The sequence below is a fragment of the Colossoma macropomum genome, unplaced genomic scaffold (genome assembly GCF_904425465.1).
Source record: "Colossoma macropomum unplaced genomic scaffold, Colossoma_macropomum, whole genome shotgun sequence".
Taxonomy (NCBI): domain Eukaryota; kingdom Metazoa; phylum Chordata; class Actinopteri; order Characiformes; family Serrasalmidae; genus Colossoma; species Colossoma macropomum.
In genome coordinates, this window is record NW_023494785.1 from 31178018 (window position 1) to 31197737 (window position 19720).

At 39.0% G+C, this 19720-nt stretch overlaps 1 protein-coding gene across 1 annotated transcript in view; it reads right to left on the reverse strand.

The window, feature by feature from the left end:
• The window catches only part of LOC118821746 (F-actin-uncapping protein LRRC16A-like), a 155705-nt gene that overhangs the window by 98260 nt on the left and 37725 nt on the right, over positions 1 to 19720 (reverse strand). Inside the window, exons 3-5 of the mRNA XM_036590478.1 lie at positions 8086 to 8136; positions 2954 to 3013; positions 90 to 211 (exon numbers count right to left, since the gene is read on the reverse strand). Of these exons, the coding sequence (XP_036446371.1) occupies positions 90 to 211; positions 2954 to 3013; positions 8086 to 8136 (233 nt within the window). The remainder of the gene's footprint in view (positions 1 to 89; positions 212 to 2953; positions 3014 to 8085; positions 8137 to 19720) is intronic.

The window sequence follows — 19720 nt, forward strand, 5'->3', positions numbered from 1 at the left end:
TACCCCACAACCCCATGTAAATGTAATCCTGTCCGAATAAGGATACTGTATTATCACTTTACTCCATTCATTCACTCATTCTCTCTTACACAGGAGACAGGCCGGGGATGATTCTCTGCAGGCAGCTGCCGATGTGAGCCACCAACTCATTCACCTCCTCAACAGACGTTAACTTGAGCGAGATCTGCCCCCTCTCATACTCCAGCACAAACTGAGAGAGAGAGAGAGAGAGAGAGAGAGGGAGGGAGAGAAAATGTGAGTAATATTCAGCACTGTTCTTTAGTCCACTCCGCCCACTTGCATGCCAACAACTGATGTAATGTCTGCAATTTGAAGAGACTTTCAGAGAAACGGAAGTGTTTATATACAAAAAGGAAACACATGATTACACTCAAATGTGAAACTAATACACGTCTGAGTGACCTCAGAACAGCTTTGATCACTTTTGCTTTTGGGAAAGCAGTCATGAGACTCTTACATGAATAATTCAGTGAAAAATCACATCAACTCAATTCTCCCCCAGTCCCACACTCTTAAAAATCCATACTGAGTGCATTTGCATGCACATATATGCTCTTGAGTCATCAGATGACTCCGGGTCTACATGAGTCAGGCAGTAATCGGATTTCTGCTTTGCAAACAACCAATAAACTCACAGAATAAGACGTGACGTAAACGTAACGTAAAACTTAAACTTTATGCCGCGACTTTTTTTAAACATTGAGCCACTTTACCTGAAAATATGAACATACATCATCTAGAAGATGAATTTAAATCCTTCATTTTGTCAAGTTGGTTTCAGCATGCTGTTTATATGTCCATTTGAATAATCGGATAATCCGACTATGATCAGATTATTGAGTGCATGTAAACGCACTCACTGATGCAGATATGTAAACCTTAAAAATGTTCAAACAAAGACTGCAGCAATTATGACTAAATCTATCTAGATTGGCATTGCAGAGGAATAGAACATACAATATATACAAATATCAATTTGAAATATTGGTTAGATATTTTGAGCCTTGGCCTGCCTGATAAGCTGCAGGCTTATATCAAATGTGCTTTATTGTGTGCAATTCCTACACACAGCACCAACGCCTCAGTCACTAAGGGACCATCCACATAGGACATTACACATGTCCATGTGTTCACCTAAAATAAGGCAAAATCACATTAAATCACTTAAAGAGACTAGCTTCCACTACAAACCCCAGTTAGTGGAAGCTACTCTCTTTACTACAAGTGAAGTGATGTTGCCTTCTTTAAACTAAATACATAAAAAAAAAAATCTAAATAATGAAATTTAGAAAGGCGTCCATATCATGCACTCTTTAGAAGCCTCCAGTAAAATGTTGGTGTGGCAGCGGGGGCATAGCCAAGCGCTGTCTGCTGGGGACGTGGCCTGACTGGCAAACACTTACACCTGTGGGTAATTGTCTCTTACAAGCTTCTTTCCCCAGTAGAGAGAGAGACCTGGGAGACAGAAACATTTGGGCAGAGAGAAGAACGAAACTTGAAGCTCCAGAGGGAGAGTAACAACTCTAAAGGCTGCAGTAGTGTCAAGCTGTCCGCTCAAGCCTGGCGTTTTTTGTTTTTGTTCATTTTTTTGGGAGAAAGAATAAAAGATCTCTGCCTACTGACACCGCCTCCTCTGCACGCCTTCTGCCTACACCCTCCAGGGCATCACAGTCGGTGTTCTGCGTTTCTGAACCATTATGTTCAGAGAACTTTGATGATGAACATTTTTGAAATATATTTGGTTGTAAAACGTAGATTTGGTCATTTTTTGACATTTATTCCAAGAGAAACCAACAGAAGTCATGTTCTGTTTTTGTATGTGGTAAAGTAGGAATGTATTAACGGTAAATCACAGTATAGTTGTGAAACAAATGTGCTGTTCTCACAAACACTTCCAACCAGAGGGTTCCGTCATATAGTGAGTGTATAGTACTGGATTTGAGCTGAAGGTACAGCAAACCTGTACAGTCTTTAAAAAATCGCCTGAAAAACAGCATCCAGCATCTAACAAACCAGTGGGCTGTATAATCCTGGACATCATCTTCAAAGTAGGTTCTGACAGTAAACCTGGCCTGCAGGCCCTAAAGAGCAGGACGATAAGTAAAGCCCCAATAAATGGAGATTCATTAATCTTAACAACCGTGCATCCATCACCACTCAGCAGTCAACATGAGTCTTGATAAGAGGGTCAGCTGGTGATGTCCTATCAGTGGATGATGTGATGAGGGTTCACGTTTAGAGACAGTTTCCCAGTTCATTAACAGCAGAGCTTTTACGCATCGTAAACTGTATAATCAATTGCACCAAAGGCCCTGCTGTATTGTCCACCTGCACGGTCATCTAGAGAATCAAGTTGAATTTGCCAATTTGGGCAGAACTGACTGAATGTATGCTTTTCAGAAGGCTTATGCTTAAGTGCTTGAAATGGGCTGATATCTGTGAATTTATTTCCAAAACAAGTATTTAAATATATTAAAGGCTTCTCATAAACAAGTAGTTAGTTTCCACATATTGAGTGTACGGACTGGGGAGTGAATGGTACGTACTGGAACACTGACAAATGTTTAAATACTACTTCAAACTACTTTATTTAAAAAAAAGTGAGTTACATTCAGTTTTTCACGATATGCATCTTTTAACACATTTAAAACACCTGTTGGTCGCTGCACAATGGCATTTGTTTACTTTCATATTTTTGATGTCTCCACGATCATTAAAAAAAATGTGAAAAAGATAAAAATGAAATAGATTAAAGCTTTCTATGAGTAAGTGTGTCCAAACTTTTGACTGGTAGTGCACCTGTCTGCTTTAGAAACCTAATCTACTGGCTCTGGTTGGTAAAACCCAGTGACAGGACAGGAATAATGCAGCATCAGCTCCGCACGGGCAGGCTGAGCCTGTCAGAAGGTTTTGAGAAGACGTGATTTATTACCTGTGTGGGTTTGTTGCACGTGATGCCCTGAATCTCCAAATAACTGAACGTCTGTTCCACCTGAAATAGACACAACATGAATAAATCATGACATCAGATTTTTATCAGAATCAGCAGCCACTGAGTTCCTACACAGAAAGTGACTATTAATAGAGACAGAAAAACAGCGCAAACAGACAGTAACAGTCTGACTATGCAGAGTTAGAGTTATTTCACTGTCTCTCTGTGTTTGAGGAATTCTAACAGGACTGGAGATCAGCAGATACTGTCAGTGACAGAATAAACAAATAAACTGAGCTGGGTGGGTTTGACATGTGGAGCAGTTTAACTCTGATCGCCAAAGACCTCAATAATGACCCACACATTAAACCCCTTACAACACAGAACAAGAGAGAACGACAGAGAGAATAAAGAGAAAGAGACGAAGAGAGAAGAAAGAAAGAAGAAGAGAAGAGAGAGAAAGAGAGATAGAGATAGATAGATGACTAACAAAGAGAGGAAATTAGTAGTAAATGATACAATGGAAAAACAGAGATAGATCCAACAGCAGCAAACACACACGCACACAAACACACACACACATAAACACACACACACATAAACACACACACACATAAACACACACACTCAAATACAGAGTGTCTCACTCCTTAACATTTTGACTATGTTTCAGTCTTTTTTTTTTGTTTGGTTTTGGGGTTTTTTGACATTTAAATGAACAGAAAGTGTCAGTAACACATTCTCGAACCTGTGGATACGGAATGATGACTATAAATGTAATTTATTACATGACCAACTATAACAAATGACAATAACCCTCCACTTCAATGGTATAATGTGGTTAACATGGTATGAGGAGTGATGATGAGTTTAATTTTTAAATTAAAATCAGCTGAATGATGATCTCATGATGATGGACAACACTGAGAAACAAGACAAAAAAAGCAATTCACTGAGTTAATTTCCTCTGTTTAATATACTCTGTGAGTCAGTTGAGGTTACTAAGCTTTGTTTGGCCAACACATACCAACACTTGCCCACAACTGTATTACAATCTTTATGGAGATTTTCCACCTAATTATACATATTATAGTGTAGAACTGTTACACCCAAACCTCAAAACCAACTCTACACTGGACCTTCGTTTCTAACTGTAAACTGTGTATCTCCTGTTACTATAAACCAGCCACTTTATTAGAAACCCCAGCCTTGTAGCTCCACCTCGCCGGTGTACAGTTGGGACTGTACCAGGGATGTCCTGATCTGATCCAGATGTATATTAATAGATAAGATGTCGGCTACATTAAGTCTGATCCTCTTGCATTCCTTTGCCTATTTTTGCATGAGGCTCATTTTCAGAAGTTAAGAAAATGGTGTACACAAAATACACTCCCACCACATTTTTCACTTGCGAGTCATATCTGGGTAAAAATGAAAGTATCTTGTATATATTTGATTACATTGCAGAACTTTTAAAGTGACCGGTAGCTGAGTAATCAGAGAGGTCAGTCAAACTGGACCATAAGCCAGTATTAAACAAAAAGGGCTTCTACTTTTTTTTTTTTTTTATAGGCCAAACACAAGCATATCCATCAAGAAGGTCACACTGTGCACAGAGCATTAATTCTAACAGCTGAGAATATCTTACGTGACTAGCGTGGCTGTATAATCTATGAAACCTCAAAGATCGGATGAGTATCGGCCAACGTTACAATACTCAGATCGGGGGGCCAAAAAAATGTCAAAAACAGGCCATTAATGAAGGACTTGAGGATGGCTGACACAAACTGTACATTAACAGAGCTACAGTCTCTAACTGCTTACCAGCAAGGTGGAGCTACAATGTAGGAGTTTATAGTGGGGCTGCATGATCGTGACACACCTTGTAATATATTAACATTGCATGGGTGATCCCAGATATGGTGTAGTTAAAAACCAGCCTGCACTACTTTGACCAAAATGATTCTGGTTGTTCAACAATGTGAATGCCTTAATTAATCCAGATGCAGAACAGAAACGCGTATAATTAGTTGTTGTGTGATTATGTTAAAATGTAGTACATATTCAAAATAGTCATCTCTCAATTTCAAAGGCCAGTATTGCAATAATGCTTAACAAATGATGCATTGTACAGTATTAGTGGTTGATGGCTGACAGTAATATAAGACTGAGACACACAGCGCAACACAGCGAAACACAACTCTGCTGTGGGAAATCTGCCAATCACCTCAGAGCTAATCAAACATGAGCACAAGCACACACATACACACACATACACACCCAGATCAGCACACTCACACAAAGGCATACACTCTCACAAACACACTGACACAGCACAGCTAACCAAACCATGCCAACCTCTGCCTGGAGTATCACTGTAAAACAAGCAGAGAACAAAAAGAGTCCAGAGACCAAACAGAGTCAATGATTATAGACCGTCAGAGAGACAGAGAGACAGAGAGAGAGAGAGAGAGAGAGAGAGAGAAAGAGAGAGAGAGAGAGAGAGAGAATCTGTCAGATTGCCTCAAGATGGGTTCAAATGTAAAGAAAAAAAGAAAACAAATCAATATTTGAAGAGATGTGTGTGTGTGTGTATATATGTGTGTGTGTGTGTGTGTGTGTGTGTGTGTGTGTGTGTGTGTGTGTGTGTGCGCGCGTGGTCTCTGTGCGCATGTTGCTCTCCGGCAGCAAATCTGCAGCACCGAGGCTGGACTGAACCCAACGTCTACATTCAATAAACCTCTACTGCATAAAGCTCACAGGAATAACAGGTTCATATTCTCACACTATTACAAACACAGGTCTATATATTCAATATATTCGCTGTGGGAACAAATTTTTACTTATTTATTTCTTTTATATACAATAAACTACATTTAAAAAGCTATTTCAGTTAATAAGCACTTATTTTCTCAGAATATTGCACATTTTATACTACAATTAACAAATACCTATCAATACACTGAGGAGTACATTTATGTGCGTCAATGGCCGGGTTTCCATTCAAACATTTCACAAATTATATCATTTGATATGATAATTTAAAAAATGCAAATTAGGCTGTGTTTCCATCCACTGCAGTTATGCAAAGAACCTTTATGTGACGTAAGTGACCATGATGAGGGGCTGCATCGAAACGAGCAACACTGACAGATTTAACTCGGTTTTTGCTTTAAGTAGAATTAACTTTACAGCCATTTGCCATCTTTTTTATAGCTGTGTTGTTTGCAGTTAGGAGAAGCCAGACAGGACAAGCACTGGCCCATCTAATGAGGAATGGAACCTCCGTGCCACCCTGACTATATCCACCTTGCATCTGGGAACACAAACACACCAGATAATTCTGGAAGCACACTGTCCAGAGTCATTTTTCAAACGAGCTTTGGATTTGACATTTCAGAATGTCGAAAGCACCCTTGTTCAGGCTATGTGCCACAATCGGACCATCTGTAGGAGCCACGGAATCATGTGACTTACAGCTTGATACATCACCGTTTATTATTTATACTACACACATTACAGCAGTATGAAATTGCAGTGTCTCCATAACACAATAAAACGGCTATTTAAAAAACAGTTTGTTTATAATTGATTATGCTGCAGAATTTTAACAGAAACTGTGTGTTTTTTGAATTTCGGGCTTCTTCTATTCAGGTTTTTGTCTGCACATTTTCAAAATTCGCAACCAGTGGATGAAACACCTCTCCTCATGGCCTCCCAGTATTAATTGTATTTGGTTTGACTAATCAGTGCTTCATTATGTTAAAATAGATGTGCTGGAGTTTAACAAATCTATGAGATGGCTGGAGGCATTAAGGACCAAATTTTATTCTTCAGACTAGCTCACAAGACATTAGCTAGAAAACTGAGTTCATTCAAAGGAGTCGATTCTTCAAATGATTCACTAAAACCATTCAGTAATCCAGTTGATCGGCTTACAGCTCGGACACACAGCCCCACTGTGAGCAGACTTTTAGGCTCATCTGAGATACTAATTGGGCTCAGCTCAAGAGGTCAGAAGTCAAGGGTGGTCGGTAGGTGTCTCAGAGCGGTCAGACTTTAACTAGGGCTTTAATCCTCAGGAGCAGAGAGAGGACAAGACACACACGAGAAACACTGTGAGCCACGGCTGCTCATTTAGTCCTGGTTTCAGTCTGGAGAATAAACTGTAAAACTCATTTTATTTATAACCGAGTTAAACATTTACAGCTGTTCATTTAGGAGACTCCTCTCCACAGTGACTTACGACATGTGGAAACTGTAGTAATAAAATCAATACAAACAACTATTCAGACATAGTTTAAATTTATGAGCAAGACAAGAGATGCTGGCACAGCTTGACCTAATAAAATAAACACAACAGTACAAACTGAGGACAAATTACAGCCTGAGTGCACATCTGCTTATCAATATGTCCACTAATATTATGACTAGAGATGTTCCTTTCAGCTGATTTTGTTACTGGAGTATCCACAAGTGGTGATGAGTGGATAATCGGTTAACTGCAGGCTTACTTTCACTGATATCGATAAAACCGCAGGTCGTCATCATCAGCCTATATTGTCAGTAAACTGATACATCAGTCAGGCCCTAATTAGGATGATGGTAACAATAATAACTCCACTAAATCTATCTTTCCATGCATTGTAAATGTCCAAAGCAAAGGTTATTACAAATTGCATAATTGCAATAATTGTTTTATTGATTTTTTAAGTGAAAATAAGTTACACATCCTCTAGAGAGAACACACTTCTGCACAGTATAATACATTTGAATACACAATTTCTAGATCTCTGCTGAATTTAATAGATTTCAAATATGTTAAACACAGTAAATAAACAGAAACTGTACCGTAAAATTGACAGAAAATGTCATATTTAAGTGTGTTCTCTGTAAAGGATGTGTTAACTTTTTCACTCAGAAAATCAACACAATGTAATGTGACTGGATTTTCAAACGTCTACATAAGACTTTAACACACATTGACACAAAAAGGAGAACAGAAGGACCACATCTGTAATCAGCTGACATCATGTGCAGCACCCGAGAGAGAGAGACGGAGAGGGAGAGGGAGAGGGGAGAGAGAGAGAGAGAGAGAGACGGAGGGAGAGAGAGAGAGAAAGTGAATTTACCTTGGCTGGGATTCGTGCAGTAAGGAGGTATCCGCGATGTGATGCCAGTGCCTGCAGAAAAGAGACACACATCAGTACACACACAAACACAAACATGAGTGCAACACACAGAAGTAATTGCCTGTCAAGGAGGAATGCACTGGAAATTTGGCAACAATAAAAAAGGTGAAAATGGTGAAAATGAGAAGTAGTGATTAAAAATGCTGTTCTTTGTCTGCAAAGACACATTCAAACAGCTTGAGCAGCAGCAGATCAACAATGAAAATGTGTGGATGTATTTCAGGCTTTCTGTGAGGGACACTAGACAAACCCTTTATAATCTCTGTTCATGCAAAAACCAACACGCAAGAACTTCTTCATTACAGGTTTAACACCACCTGAAAACATGACCTCCCTCTCGATACACACAATACAGCATAACAACAGCAGAAAGGAAAGTCCATCTGCAGCCACGAAAAATATCACAAAAATATTACTGTGCAGGCAAAAAAGTTCATTACAGAGGATGGCCAACCGTTCTCAGCTGTCGAGAACTCTGGCTTTAATGGCACATACTGTAGCCTATGTAACTATTTATATTTTATATACGTTTATGTAAACTGCATTGTTTGTCCATTTTTTTAAATTTTCCGTTTCTGTTTTTCATCCAGCGTGTTCGGAATTTTAGTTTTGGCCAAGAATTTTCATTTCTGATGAATGAAAAGTAAAAGTACTTTAAGTTATTATATCTTACATAATATTATTTTGATGAACAAGTTCTATGAAAGAGGCCTGTGTGACTGCAAACATGGAAACTGTTGTTGAGTGCAGCCACACAGCTCTACTTACTAAAATTCATTCATCGAAATATTCTTATAACTCAAAATCCTTTTACTTCTGATATTTAAATAGACATTTCACAAGTAATTGTGTACTTTTATTGAAGTAGAAATATAGATGGAATACTTGCGCTTATACACAAGTAGTGATTTACCAATTTTACATCTGCTTTCACTTCTTTTAAAGCAGCTTTTTGTGAGAACTGGTATTTTATGCTCTTGGGCTCCCCCTACAGTTGCAGAGTGTATTTCACTGTTATAACACTGTTGTAAATACAAGTCACGCTTTGAGGGCAGCTGTACAAGTGCATTTGTTGACAAGCTGAATGATACAGAATCTTACACATCTCTGCATGCACGAGCGTCACGCAGGCATATGGATGCTACAGATTACACTCACGATTTGGGTGCTTTTGTGTGCAAATAACTGAAAACTGAAACAGAATTTATTATACAGAATTTTATTACAAGATGTTGCAAACTTTCAAGGCTTATTTCAAATGAGACTGACAAAGTCTGACCAAACTTTCTGGCGTGAGATGAACTTATTTCTTTGCATGCCTACTAAGCCTGAAACGGGACTGAGGTTAGATGACTTTTGGCATCCGGAAAAACGATAAAACTCTGCGAGACAGGGATGATACAGATAAGGTTACAGCCCACATCACAGCCTTTCATAAATAACACTGGGATGAACACTCCACTGAGGGACTTTCACTGTTTTTTCCGTTAGCCGTGAGTCTTGTATCCTTTTAGCTCTTGCAAATGAGTAAAATCCAGCTCAAGATCTACTCTTGTCCAGTCTCTTACTCGTTCTTTTCTCTTTTTCTGTTCCTCGCTTCCTCTGACAACATCTTCTTCGGTCATTCGGCAGCCGCTGCCATGACGTCCATACTAAGAATACTGAGCTACTTCTTACAGCTGGCTGAGCTGTTGTTGTGTGACGAGGTGTCATGTTACATTACACAGTTACGTGAGAGGTCTTATGCCCGCTCCTCCAAAGTTACATAGCGCTATAGCAGGCAATCCAAGCCTGCCAATGATGGAGATGTCCAAGTGGCAATGATGGAGATGTCACTCTCCCTATTCATTGTACTGTAAGGTAAAATTATTACATAATGTTGCTTTAATACTTTATGTGTCCAGGAGAGCAAGAATGTGAGATATTGATTTGGTCTCCATGGGAATTTTGAGTCATACTTTTCCAGCAGGGGTGTGACCTGTGATCTATCCTGAAAGGGTCTGGTTTAAAGCCTTAAGGGGGCAGAGCTAGTGAATGATTTAAAACGAAACCATCCGAAAACAAGGGCACAGACCAGACGGTTTATTTTGGCTGAGTGACCTGCAGAGTGAGCTCACAGCGGTTTTTGGGTGGAGAGAAACTAAGTGGGGGATTATTTGTGTGTGTGTGTGTGTGTGTGTGTGTGTGTGTGTGTGTGTGTGAGTGAGAGAAAAAGAAAGAGAGAATTGTCCAGCTCAGAGGTCCAGCTGTCCTTGACATGCCTCTGCAAGACAGTACGTGACAGACAAAACAGTGGTACTGTGTCAAAACAGTGGCTGATTTTGTGCAACAATGATTACAAAACGTTACAAAAAGATTAATAACGGCAGAAAATCAGCACTTCTGAAACCCAGAAGAAAACAAATCAGCTTTTTCTCGCCCCATTGATTCTCCACACCCTCACAATGTCTCCTTCCTCCATCTGTCTGATCCGATAACCTCTAGCAAAACTGCTCCTTCCACACTGATCTGATAAAACAACGACCGATCGATGCAGTGGAAAAAGCAAACCTGAAAGAATGAGTTAAGAGTCAACAAAGCTTTCGTTCACCCTCAGCAGTCACAGTTATCACCAGAGCATGTTGCAAATAGTCACTTGTAGCTTATTAAAACAAGCAGAGAAATTCTGTTGAAAGTGTTGATTCTACTCTTTCAATCAATACCACATTCGTGTTTATGAAATTTGATCAAATGTTATTGTTGTTTCTGAGGAATGGAAGAAAAAAAAAAAACATTCTTTTTTAGCATCAAAACAGAGAAAAGGTATAAATACAGACTCAAACTGGTCCATACTGAATGTAAATCAAAAGTAAATGTAACTGAAGTAACTCGGCATGTACCGATTAAGGATAACAAGATTTTGAGTAGTGGTGAGAGTAAAGCTTAAATAAGTTGACCTAACTGCCCTGTAATTCAGTATTAGCTTAAAAGGAGTGGAAATACTTAATTAACTATTTAAGTATTATTTTGGAAGATTTGTACTTTACTCAAGTATTGAGTGAAGTACAAATGAACTGAAACTGAAAACTTGTACTCGATTACATTTCCAACAGAAAAAGCTAACTTTTCACTCCTTAGTTAATTAGCTGCACATTTTAGTTTATTGTAGTTTACCCCTCACACTTTTAAAAATATATAATCACCCCCAACCAAATTATCTGTACTTCATTAAAGCATTTATATTTTTGAGACTTTAACTTTAAGCCCAGTACATTTAAAAGATCATTTGTTTTAAAAACATCAGTTTAGGACAAATACTGTAACTACGAATTGATTATTCTTAATAATTTCAGCTCCAGACCAGCACGTCCTCCTTTTTTGGCTTCAGGTTCAAGCGCTGGTGCTGGTCATTTGTGGATATGTTGTCATTTACACAATATGTGGGTGTTTGGCTACTTCTGATTGGACTAACTCGTCGACAGGCAGTTCACAAGCTCCATGTTATTAGGTGAAAAATAAAGTCTTAAAACTTGTAAGCTATGATTAAAACTGCAGCACTCTTAAATTGCACTTTTGATATAAAAATGATGAATCTTACAGACCTACTATTTATCCTTTTGGAAAATTGATGTCCACAGAACCATAAAAGCCCAATGTAGTGTCTAACAGTGGAGCAGTTTTTAATGTCCAACACATGCGAGCTGTAGCAGCCACACTGCCATATCACATGCCAGACTGTTCATTTCTAATTTTGAGTAAAACCAGACCCCCAACATTAAAGTACCCCAGTGGTGCTGATAGGAACCAGGGGTCCTCATGTCTACAACACAACAAAGACATTTTATTTACTATTCAAATTATTTGTCAACCTACATGTGACTTCGGAGTTTTTATATCTAATATTGATCAGATATCCCTGCATGTCTCTCTAGGCCATCAATGGATTTTAGGCCAAAATCCTTTCAAAACTATCATAAAATAAAGTTGTATTCATAACCATTTCAAGTAATAAATTTCTGTGAGGAAGGTTTTAGAGGTATGAAACACTTTGGACATCTGGTTTCTGTCACCACCACTGTGAACAATTCTGACTCATTTCACACCAAACCGCTCTGAATGACTTTGTGTTCATCTTAACAGTTTAAAAGTCAAGTGAACTCCCCTTTAAGTGCAGTGTGCTTTTTTCAAACCCATGTAGATCAACAAGTGTTTTGGGCCGGGGTCACTGGAGGCCATCAGGATTCCCCTGGCTGGTTTTGAACTGATTTGAAGAATGTAACGAGGCCGAGAATCATTACGCTCAACTCCAATGAGGTCGTCCAGCTGAATCGGAACGTTCCGGATTTAGCTCCTGCCGAGGGGCCTGAGTGAGACACGTTCGTGTGAAGTCGCTCCACAGAGAGAGAGAGAGAGAGAGAGAGATTTAAAAGCTAGTGAAAGACAGAAATAAATCACAGGGGAGATTCATTTTGATGAGAGAGAGAGAGAGAGAGAGAGAGAGAGAGAGAGAGAGAGAGAGAGAGAGAGAGATGAAAAAGCCTGTAGAAACCCTGAGCTCAGGTACTGTAACGATGTGTATCAGGACCCAATTCTCCACTGCACTTAATTCTAATACATCAACCTCTCAGAAAACGGACTGTGCATGACAGAGTGCAGCACGTATGACTCACTAATCATCATTTTCCAAAGAGGAAGACAAAAGGCTACAGAACGAGAGAAAGAGGAAGTGAGTGAATGCAGGGATGAGTAAAGTGGAGAACTCAGTGGGAATCGTTTACAGGTGGTGTGTCGGCCTCTGGGGGGAGTGGAGGAGATGAGCTTCATCTCTCAAATGGCACAAGGGGCAACCATCAAGAGACTGATATCGTCACGGTCTAATGATCCTTTTCTTGTTGTATTAAAGGAATAGTACAGAAAAAAATAACTATGTTTACACTATTTTAGCCCAAATGTGGTCAATCAGCTAAAACATGTTTGTAAACTGAAGTTTGCTTCTTTACTTTCTCAATACAGCCATGAGCCTAATGTAGCTAACAAGTAATGGAAGCTTTTGCTCACTAATCAGCACTGTGCAAACCACACGCCTAAACTCCCAAGCTGTTAAAGAGGAATTCCATTGTTTTTTCAAAATTTGTGCATAATTCAATCATTAAGATGCAAGTGATTCAGAGTGGTTTGGTGTGAAATATTCTAGTTCTACAGAAACTTGTCAGAATTGTTCACAGTGTATAGGAACCAGACATCTAAAGAGTTAGGGCCTCTAAAAGCTCCTTCCTAGAAAGTTATTACATAAAATAACTATGAATACACTAACGTCTCTCGCCTGAGACACTGAACGCTTACATGCACTCCATTATCCGATCATAATCGGATTTCTGCAGTTATCTGATCATTCAAAAGATCATGTAAACAGCATACTCCGATTTCTTAGACTGGAGTAAGGTCTAGAAATCCGATTAAGAAAGCTGATAAAGAGAGCTGGATTTTAGCTCAGTAATCAGATTTGTGCATGTATACTCTTACTCTGATTTCTTTCGGATTTCTCAGGCTGCGCATGTGCAAAAACAGACAGTGGCACCAGAAATAAGCAAGCAGCATCATGTCTTCTGTGAGTTTACTGGCTGGTTGCAAAGCAGAAATCCGATTACTGTCTGACTCATGTAGACCTGGAGTTTCCCATTATCTGATTACTCAAGTGCATGTAAATGCGTTGATTGGATTACTGACAAAATCTGCAACACAGGCTTCAGGATGGCCGCTACTACTGTTTTTAGCCATGTAACATACTTTTGTCCATTTTTATACACAACAGTACATCATACAGCGTCAGAAAGTATTCTTATTAACCTCACTGATCAGTGTTCTGCTGGGAGACGTTAGCTCACTCTCTGTGGGTGTCTAACATCCTGAAACAAAAGTTACAAATCCTGTACTGTTAAACCTAAAAGCATTTCCAAGCAAAACGTCCAACAGCCTCACAATGTGCTGCAGTTACAGTAACGCTTACAGTAACGAGGTTATTCACGTTCCTCTGAGTGAGTGTCATAGTCTGATGACTGGAAGTAAAGATGTGTCACATATTTCTCTGATTATGTGTGGAGGCGTGTCGCATGCCCCTCCCCCTGCTGTACTTTCTCAGCCAATCATCTGTCAGCGTCCACAGATGGTACTACTGGAGCCTGAAGTAAGATAGACAGGTCCTGTCTGACAGCAGCCACAGGGCAGGCAGAACACACACACTCCCAACATGCAGCACTAATGGAAACACACAACGGTTTCGCTCTCGAACATTCAAGTGTGCTGAACACTGATGAGTGTGAGAGCACGTGTGTTTATTTTAGAACATCAGTTCAGAAAGCAGTGTGTGTGTGTGTGTGTGTGTGTGTGTGTGTGTGTGTGGTGTGTGTGTTGCTCTCCACACAGCGACAGATTATCCTCACTGTCAAACTCGCACTCTCAGCCCTACACCCCTCTCCCACACCAACCACCGTTTCCATGGTTACAGCCCTGTCTTGGACACGGAACTTTTAGCTGGTGGCATTAAAACCACGCCAAGGTCTCTGCTCACCAGCGGGGTGCACATGTACACAAAACGACTGGAGAAAAAGAGAATGATAAATAAATAAATAAATAAATAAATAAATAAATAAATAAATACAGCTTCAGTCTCATCAGAATCACAATTATTTGTAATTTCTGGTAACTGAATTAGAATCTTACATTTCTGTTTTGCAGTTTTTTTTATACAAAAAGCAGTCATTATTCCATTTTACATGATTATTTTCCAACCTCTCTTTATTCTTTATTCCTTAGAATTAAACAGGCTGTTTACTGTGCCTTCAAGACTGTTATGCAAAACTTTGAACAGCCCCAGTCAGAGAACGCACTTAAATTTGGCAGTTTTCTCCAAATAAACAATTTCAATTGATTTCCTGAGTTTAACATTTTGAAAAAAATACGACTTAAAATGTCAAATGTGTGTGACTTTTGCACAGATCACATTTTATATTATATTTTTTATGTTAAATTCAGTAAATAGAAGTGTGTACAGAAATGTCCTGACTTTAACCATGTTTACATTCCACATTAAACTCTTGCTCTGCCAGTTCACTATAAAAACATCACAAAAACTAAAGATAACAGAAGAAAATCATTAAAATGAGTATACAGAAGCTTTAAGAATGTTACCAATGTTACCATTTTGGAGAGTCGAGAAAACAACAAAATGTTATGTGGTCACACGCGGCCCTGACCACCTCCAAAGGAGGTTTGAGTGATCAGATTATAATATATTTTCAAGGCACATCAAGACCCTGTTTACATGTGTACTTAGCATTTTCCACTTCTGATCACGTCACCCAGGACTTAAGTGTGTTTTAATTCCAGGTGTGAATGGGACAAAATGGACAAAGGCATGGCCGAAATTCAGGCTTCAAGATGGCTATTACTGTTTTTAACCATTAACATACTTTTGTTCAAATGTGTCTCGGCTGACTGACTACATTTTTGATGAGTCTTTTTGTGCTATTGCTTTAAGGATGACCAATAGAACGGGTAATGCTCTGGCATGTTGGTTCTCGCTGAAGCGTACTGTTAGTTGCGTCTCATCTGCTGGCTCAGACTCCCGACAGGAGAGGAAACCACGGGCACGGGTGGTTTGATCCACATTCAACGATGATCAAAAGCATCAGCACCAACAGTCCAACAGACTCTGAGTCACAAAGCCTGGAAAAGCTAAAGAGGCTGCTTTGTCATTTGTAACATCTAAGATCAATCATATTTGTCTCTATTAGCTATTGCTGCACGGATTACCCATCAGGAACGGATTAACAGTCATTTTTGTTGACAAACCACAAGCAAACAAAAGCCTGCTGAAGTTACTGGGGCGTGAATCCAGCCATGCTGTTCAGCCTGAGCATTTTGGCAAAATCCAGCATGACTGGCTTACTGGGGCATGGGCTGAAATATGCTGTCCAGCTTTCTGTGGGCCGCTCACTCGGTGCTTCCCCCCAACACACACACACACACACACACACACACACACACACACACACAGACACACCAACAGACACACCAACAGACACACCAACAGACGCGTAGGCCTGCAGGCTAGATGATGCACCATCGGACCAACAGCTAGCCCAGCTAAGCCACGGCGCAGGAGACGGGCATGTATATTCAGGAACCTCAACCACTTGGGTTTCTGTTTGAGCGTGTGTGCTTGTGTGTCTCAGTGCCTCCTGGCTCCTCCACATTAACCTACTTCCACCGAAAGCATGGCTGAGGAGGCGGCTCACGCAGACATGACTAATTCCACACATGAAGAAGCTCGGCAGGATCCCGAAAAACCTCCTTCTTTCTTTGTCTGAAGAAGCTCAGTAAAACCTGCTTCATCCGTTCCTCCGAGGAATTCTTGGTTCCATGTTTTGAAATAAATAGGCGGCAAGACAGAGAAGCACCCGACAGCAAATATAGTCTCATGACTGATACCGAAACCAATTCCTATAATTATATCAGCGAATTATTTTAATATTTATTTTTAGATTTTAATTTTACATTGCACTTATTTTTCAGTTCTCAACTGTCCCACTTTTTAAAGGGGAACTCCTCCAATTTCTTCACAATTCTGCATAATTAAATGGTTAAGATGTAAACAAAGTCAATCAGAGTGGTTTGATGTGAAATGCTGTGTTCTACAGAGACTTAGAGACAGAATTGTTGACAGTGGTGACAATAGGAACCAGACATGTTTAAATGCATTTAATGTCTCTAAAAACTACCTTACAGAAAGCTGTTACATAAAATGCCTAAGGATACACAGTCTGATGTCTGAGAAACAATTTTCCGATCATTTTGAGATGAGTATTTGGAAAAAAAGGAATTTTGTAATCCATTACTGGCAGAAAGGTACATGAAAAAGAAGGAAATCATTAGTTTGAACTCTACTTTGCCATTATCAGCATTATATCTAAAAACAAAGACACGTGTGGGTTCACTTGTGGTTTTGGATAGTAAATAAAGTGGCTAATTGTGTTGTAGTCTTTGTGAACCCTGGTTCCTATCACCATCACTGTAAAGAAATCTGAAGCAAAGGTTTCTCTACAATGAACCATTTCACATCAAACCACTCTGAATGACTTTTACACCTAATCCACTGAATTACACAGAAGGTTTGAAAAATCAGTGCAGTTATAATAGAGTACTATAATAGAGTACTAACCCCTTAAATGGTCAGGGCCCACCGGAGGACCCCAAGTTTTATTACACTGCCACTTGTTTATGCACCCAGGCATATTGCACAACTATTTACATATGTTATTGGTTACATTCGTCCATTCATTTACTGGACGTGACATGCACCATTGCATTGTCACCTGCATAGTCTTTATGTGATTTTACTTACTTATTTTATTATATATGACTTTCCCTCTGGGATTAATGAAGTGATTTATTTATCTATACAGTAATAGGGGTGGGCAAATTATGTCACAAGTTTTCTGAGTATATCGTTGATATCGTCAGTCCTTAAAGAACACTTACTAACTGCATGTTTTATTACAAAGTGAGCATATTTAGGCCTGTTTAATTGAATTCATTGCAGTGCAGTTTGTAAAGCTTGGGATAGAAATCACTGTAGTTGCACTATTATTATTATTATTATTATTATTATTATTATTATTATTATATATGACACTACAGGCTCTATATTGTCTGTTTAAACTTATTAAATTTTAGAAAAACTAAATATTGTGATGCATGCAGTGTGTTGTTAAAAAATCTTTTTTTTTAAACTTACTTATTTCATTTTTTATGGCTTCTGAACTGTTCTTTGAAAACAATCTGATATACATTACAGTTAACTCAAATTTTATTAACCATCATTGCTGCTTGGCGTGATATCAATATCGATATACTGGTATAAAAGGTATCATCCAGCACTGCCACAGAAGGTGCTTTTTTTCAGCACTCAGGAATGAATTTCAGTGCAAATAGTGTTCAGCTCTAGTAGTCTGAAGAGGGCAAGAGTGTTTTGCCGCACCATCTACATGAATAATTCCCATTCATCATAAAAGAAGACACCAGCACTGCCTATAAACCATATGCTACACCAGCCCTGCCTGTGTTTTCTTCTCTCAGTCTTTATCGGTGAATAACCACAAATGATGTAATGCACAGTAATGCACAGACAAGGAGCCTCCAGGCAATGCTGAACACGCCACAGACGAGACAATAAAAAAACGCAGGATCTCGAAGGGAGGACTATAAGTCCACACGTGAAGAGAACTACAGCATCTCCCTACAGGAATAATATAGATAGCATCTATCATCAGCATTGTGAGGTTGTGAACACATCTGTTTGTAGCCGCTGGCTGAGACTGCATGTGAGATTGAGAGCTTATATCACTGAATCAGGATGTGATGCTTTTCTTTTTCAACAGAATGTATAAATACTCAATGAAGGACAAAATACTGTATTACAGTCATATTGCTACAATATTGACCTGGACTACATACAGACCTTGGTGCCTGCATGGACTCTAACCAGAACTATTCAATCTTAGACAGGTTCACCTGCCTCACACTATACAGAGACCTTTACTTATTCATGCTAACACTTTGCCACGACAGGCTTCCAACAGTAGTCACTGTGGGTGTCACGATACACAGCTTAACATTCACTTTTATTTTATACAGGGGTCACACAAGCACTGTGCAATCTGATGAAGTGCTGAAGATATTGATTCAACCCTTTAACAAGTATTATTACACACTTCTATAACCTAAGAATAGCTCCACTGGTTTGCATACCTGTCGCTACTGAATAACAAACCTTTGTATGTAATAAGCCTGAATTGTTAAGGGGTTAAAAGCTATTAAAATCTGTCCTGAGGGCTGCAACTTCGGCTTCAGCCTGGACTAATACAAATTAGTCAAACTTTTTTGATGGCCTTATTTAATTCATTGTGGTAACGCACTGCCAACACATTACTAGAATATTACTAATGCACTACTAATGTACTGCTTACATGTTATTAATCCATTACTAGTTAACACATTATTAATGCCTTATTAACATGTTACTAACATGTTATTCACACATTATTAATGTATTAACTGATAGGCTTAATTAAAACAGCCACAAAAAGTCATGATCTGGGGCAACTGTGACGGTCAGTATGTAGACAAAAAATTAGCCATCTAAGAACTCATTTTGCATCTTTCGGTGACCTCAATATTGAAAAGTAGCGATTAGAATCTGCCATGATGTGAATCAGAACAAGCTCAGAACTGACAGGCGTTTGCTCTAAACATTAATAATAATAAGCCAATTTACTGTTTTAATTTTGGCAGATCTGTGTTACAACTTTATGACATAAGTAATGTTAGGTGCTATATTTGAATGCTGCTGCTACACCTATACCAAAATGTCATAGCATTATTATGCAAGATTCTTTGTGCTAAATAGTCAGCTGCCTATTACTATTTATTGGAATCTTGGATTAAAGGTGTTGTGCTGTAATACTGTTTATATTGCAAGTCTGGCTAATAAAAAGTGCTGGAAAAAAAGCTAATAAAAATCAGACATAAAATCTTG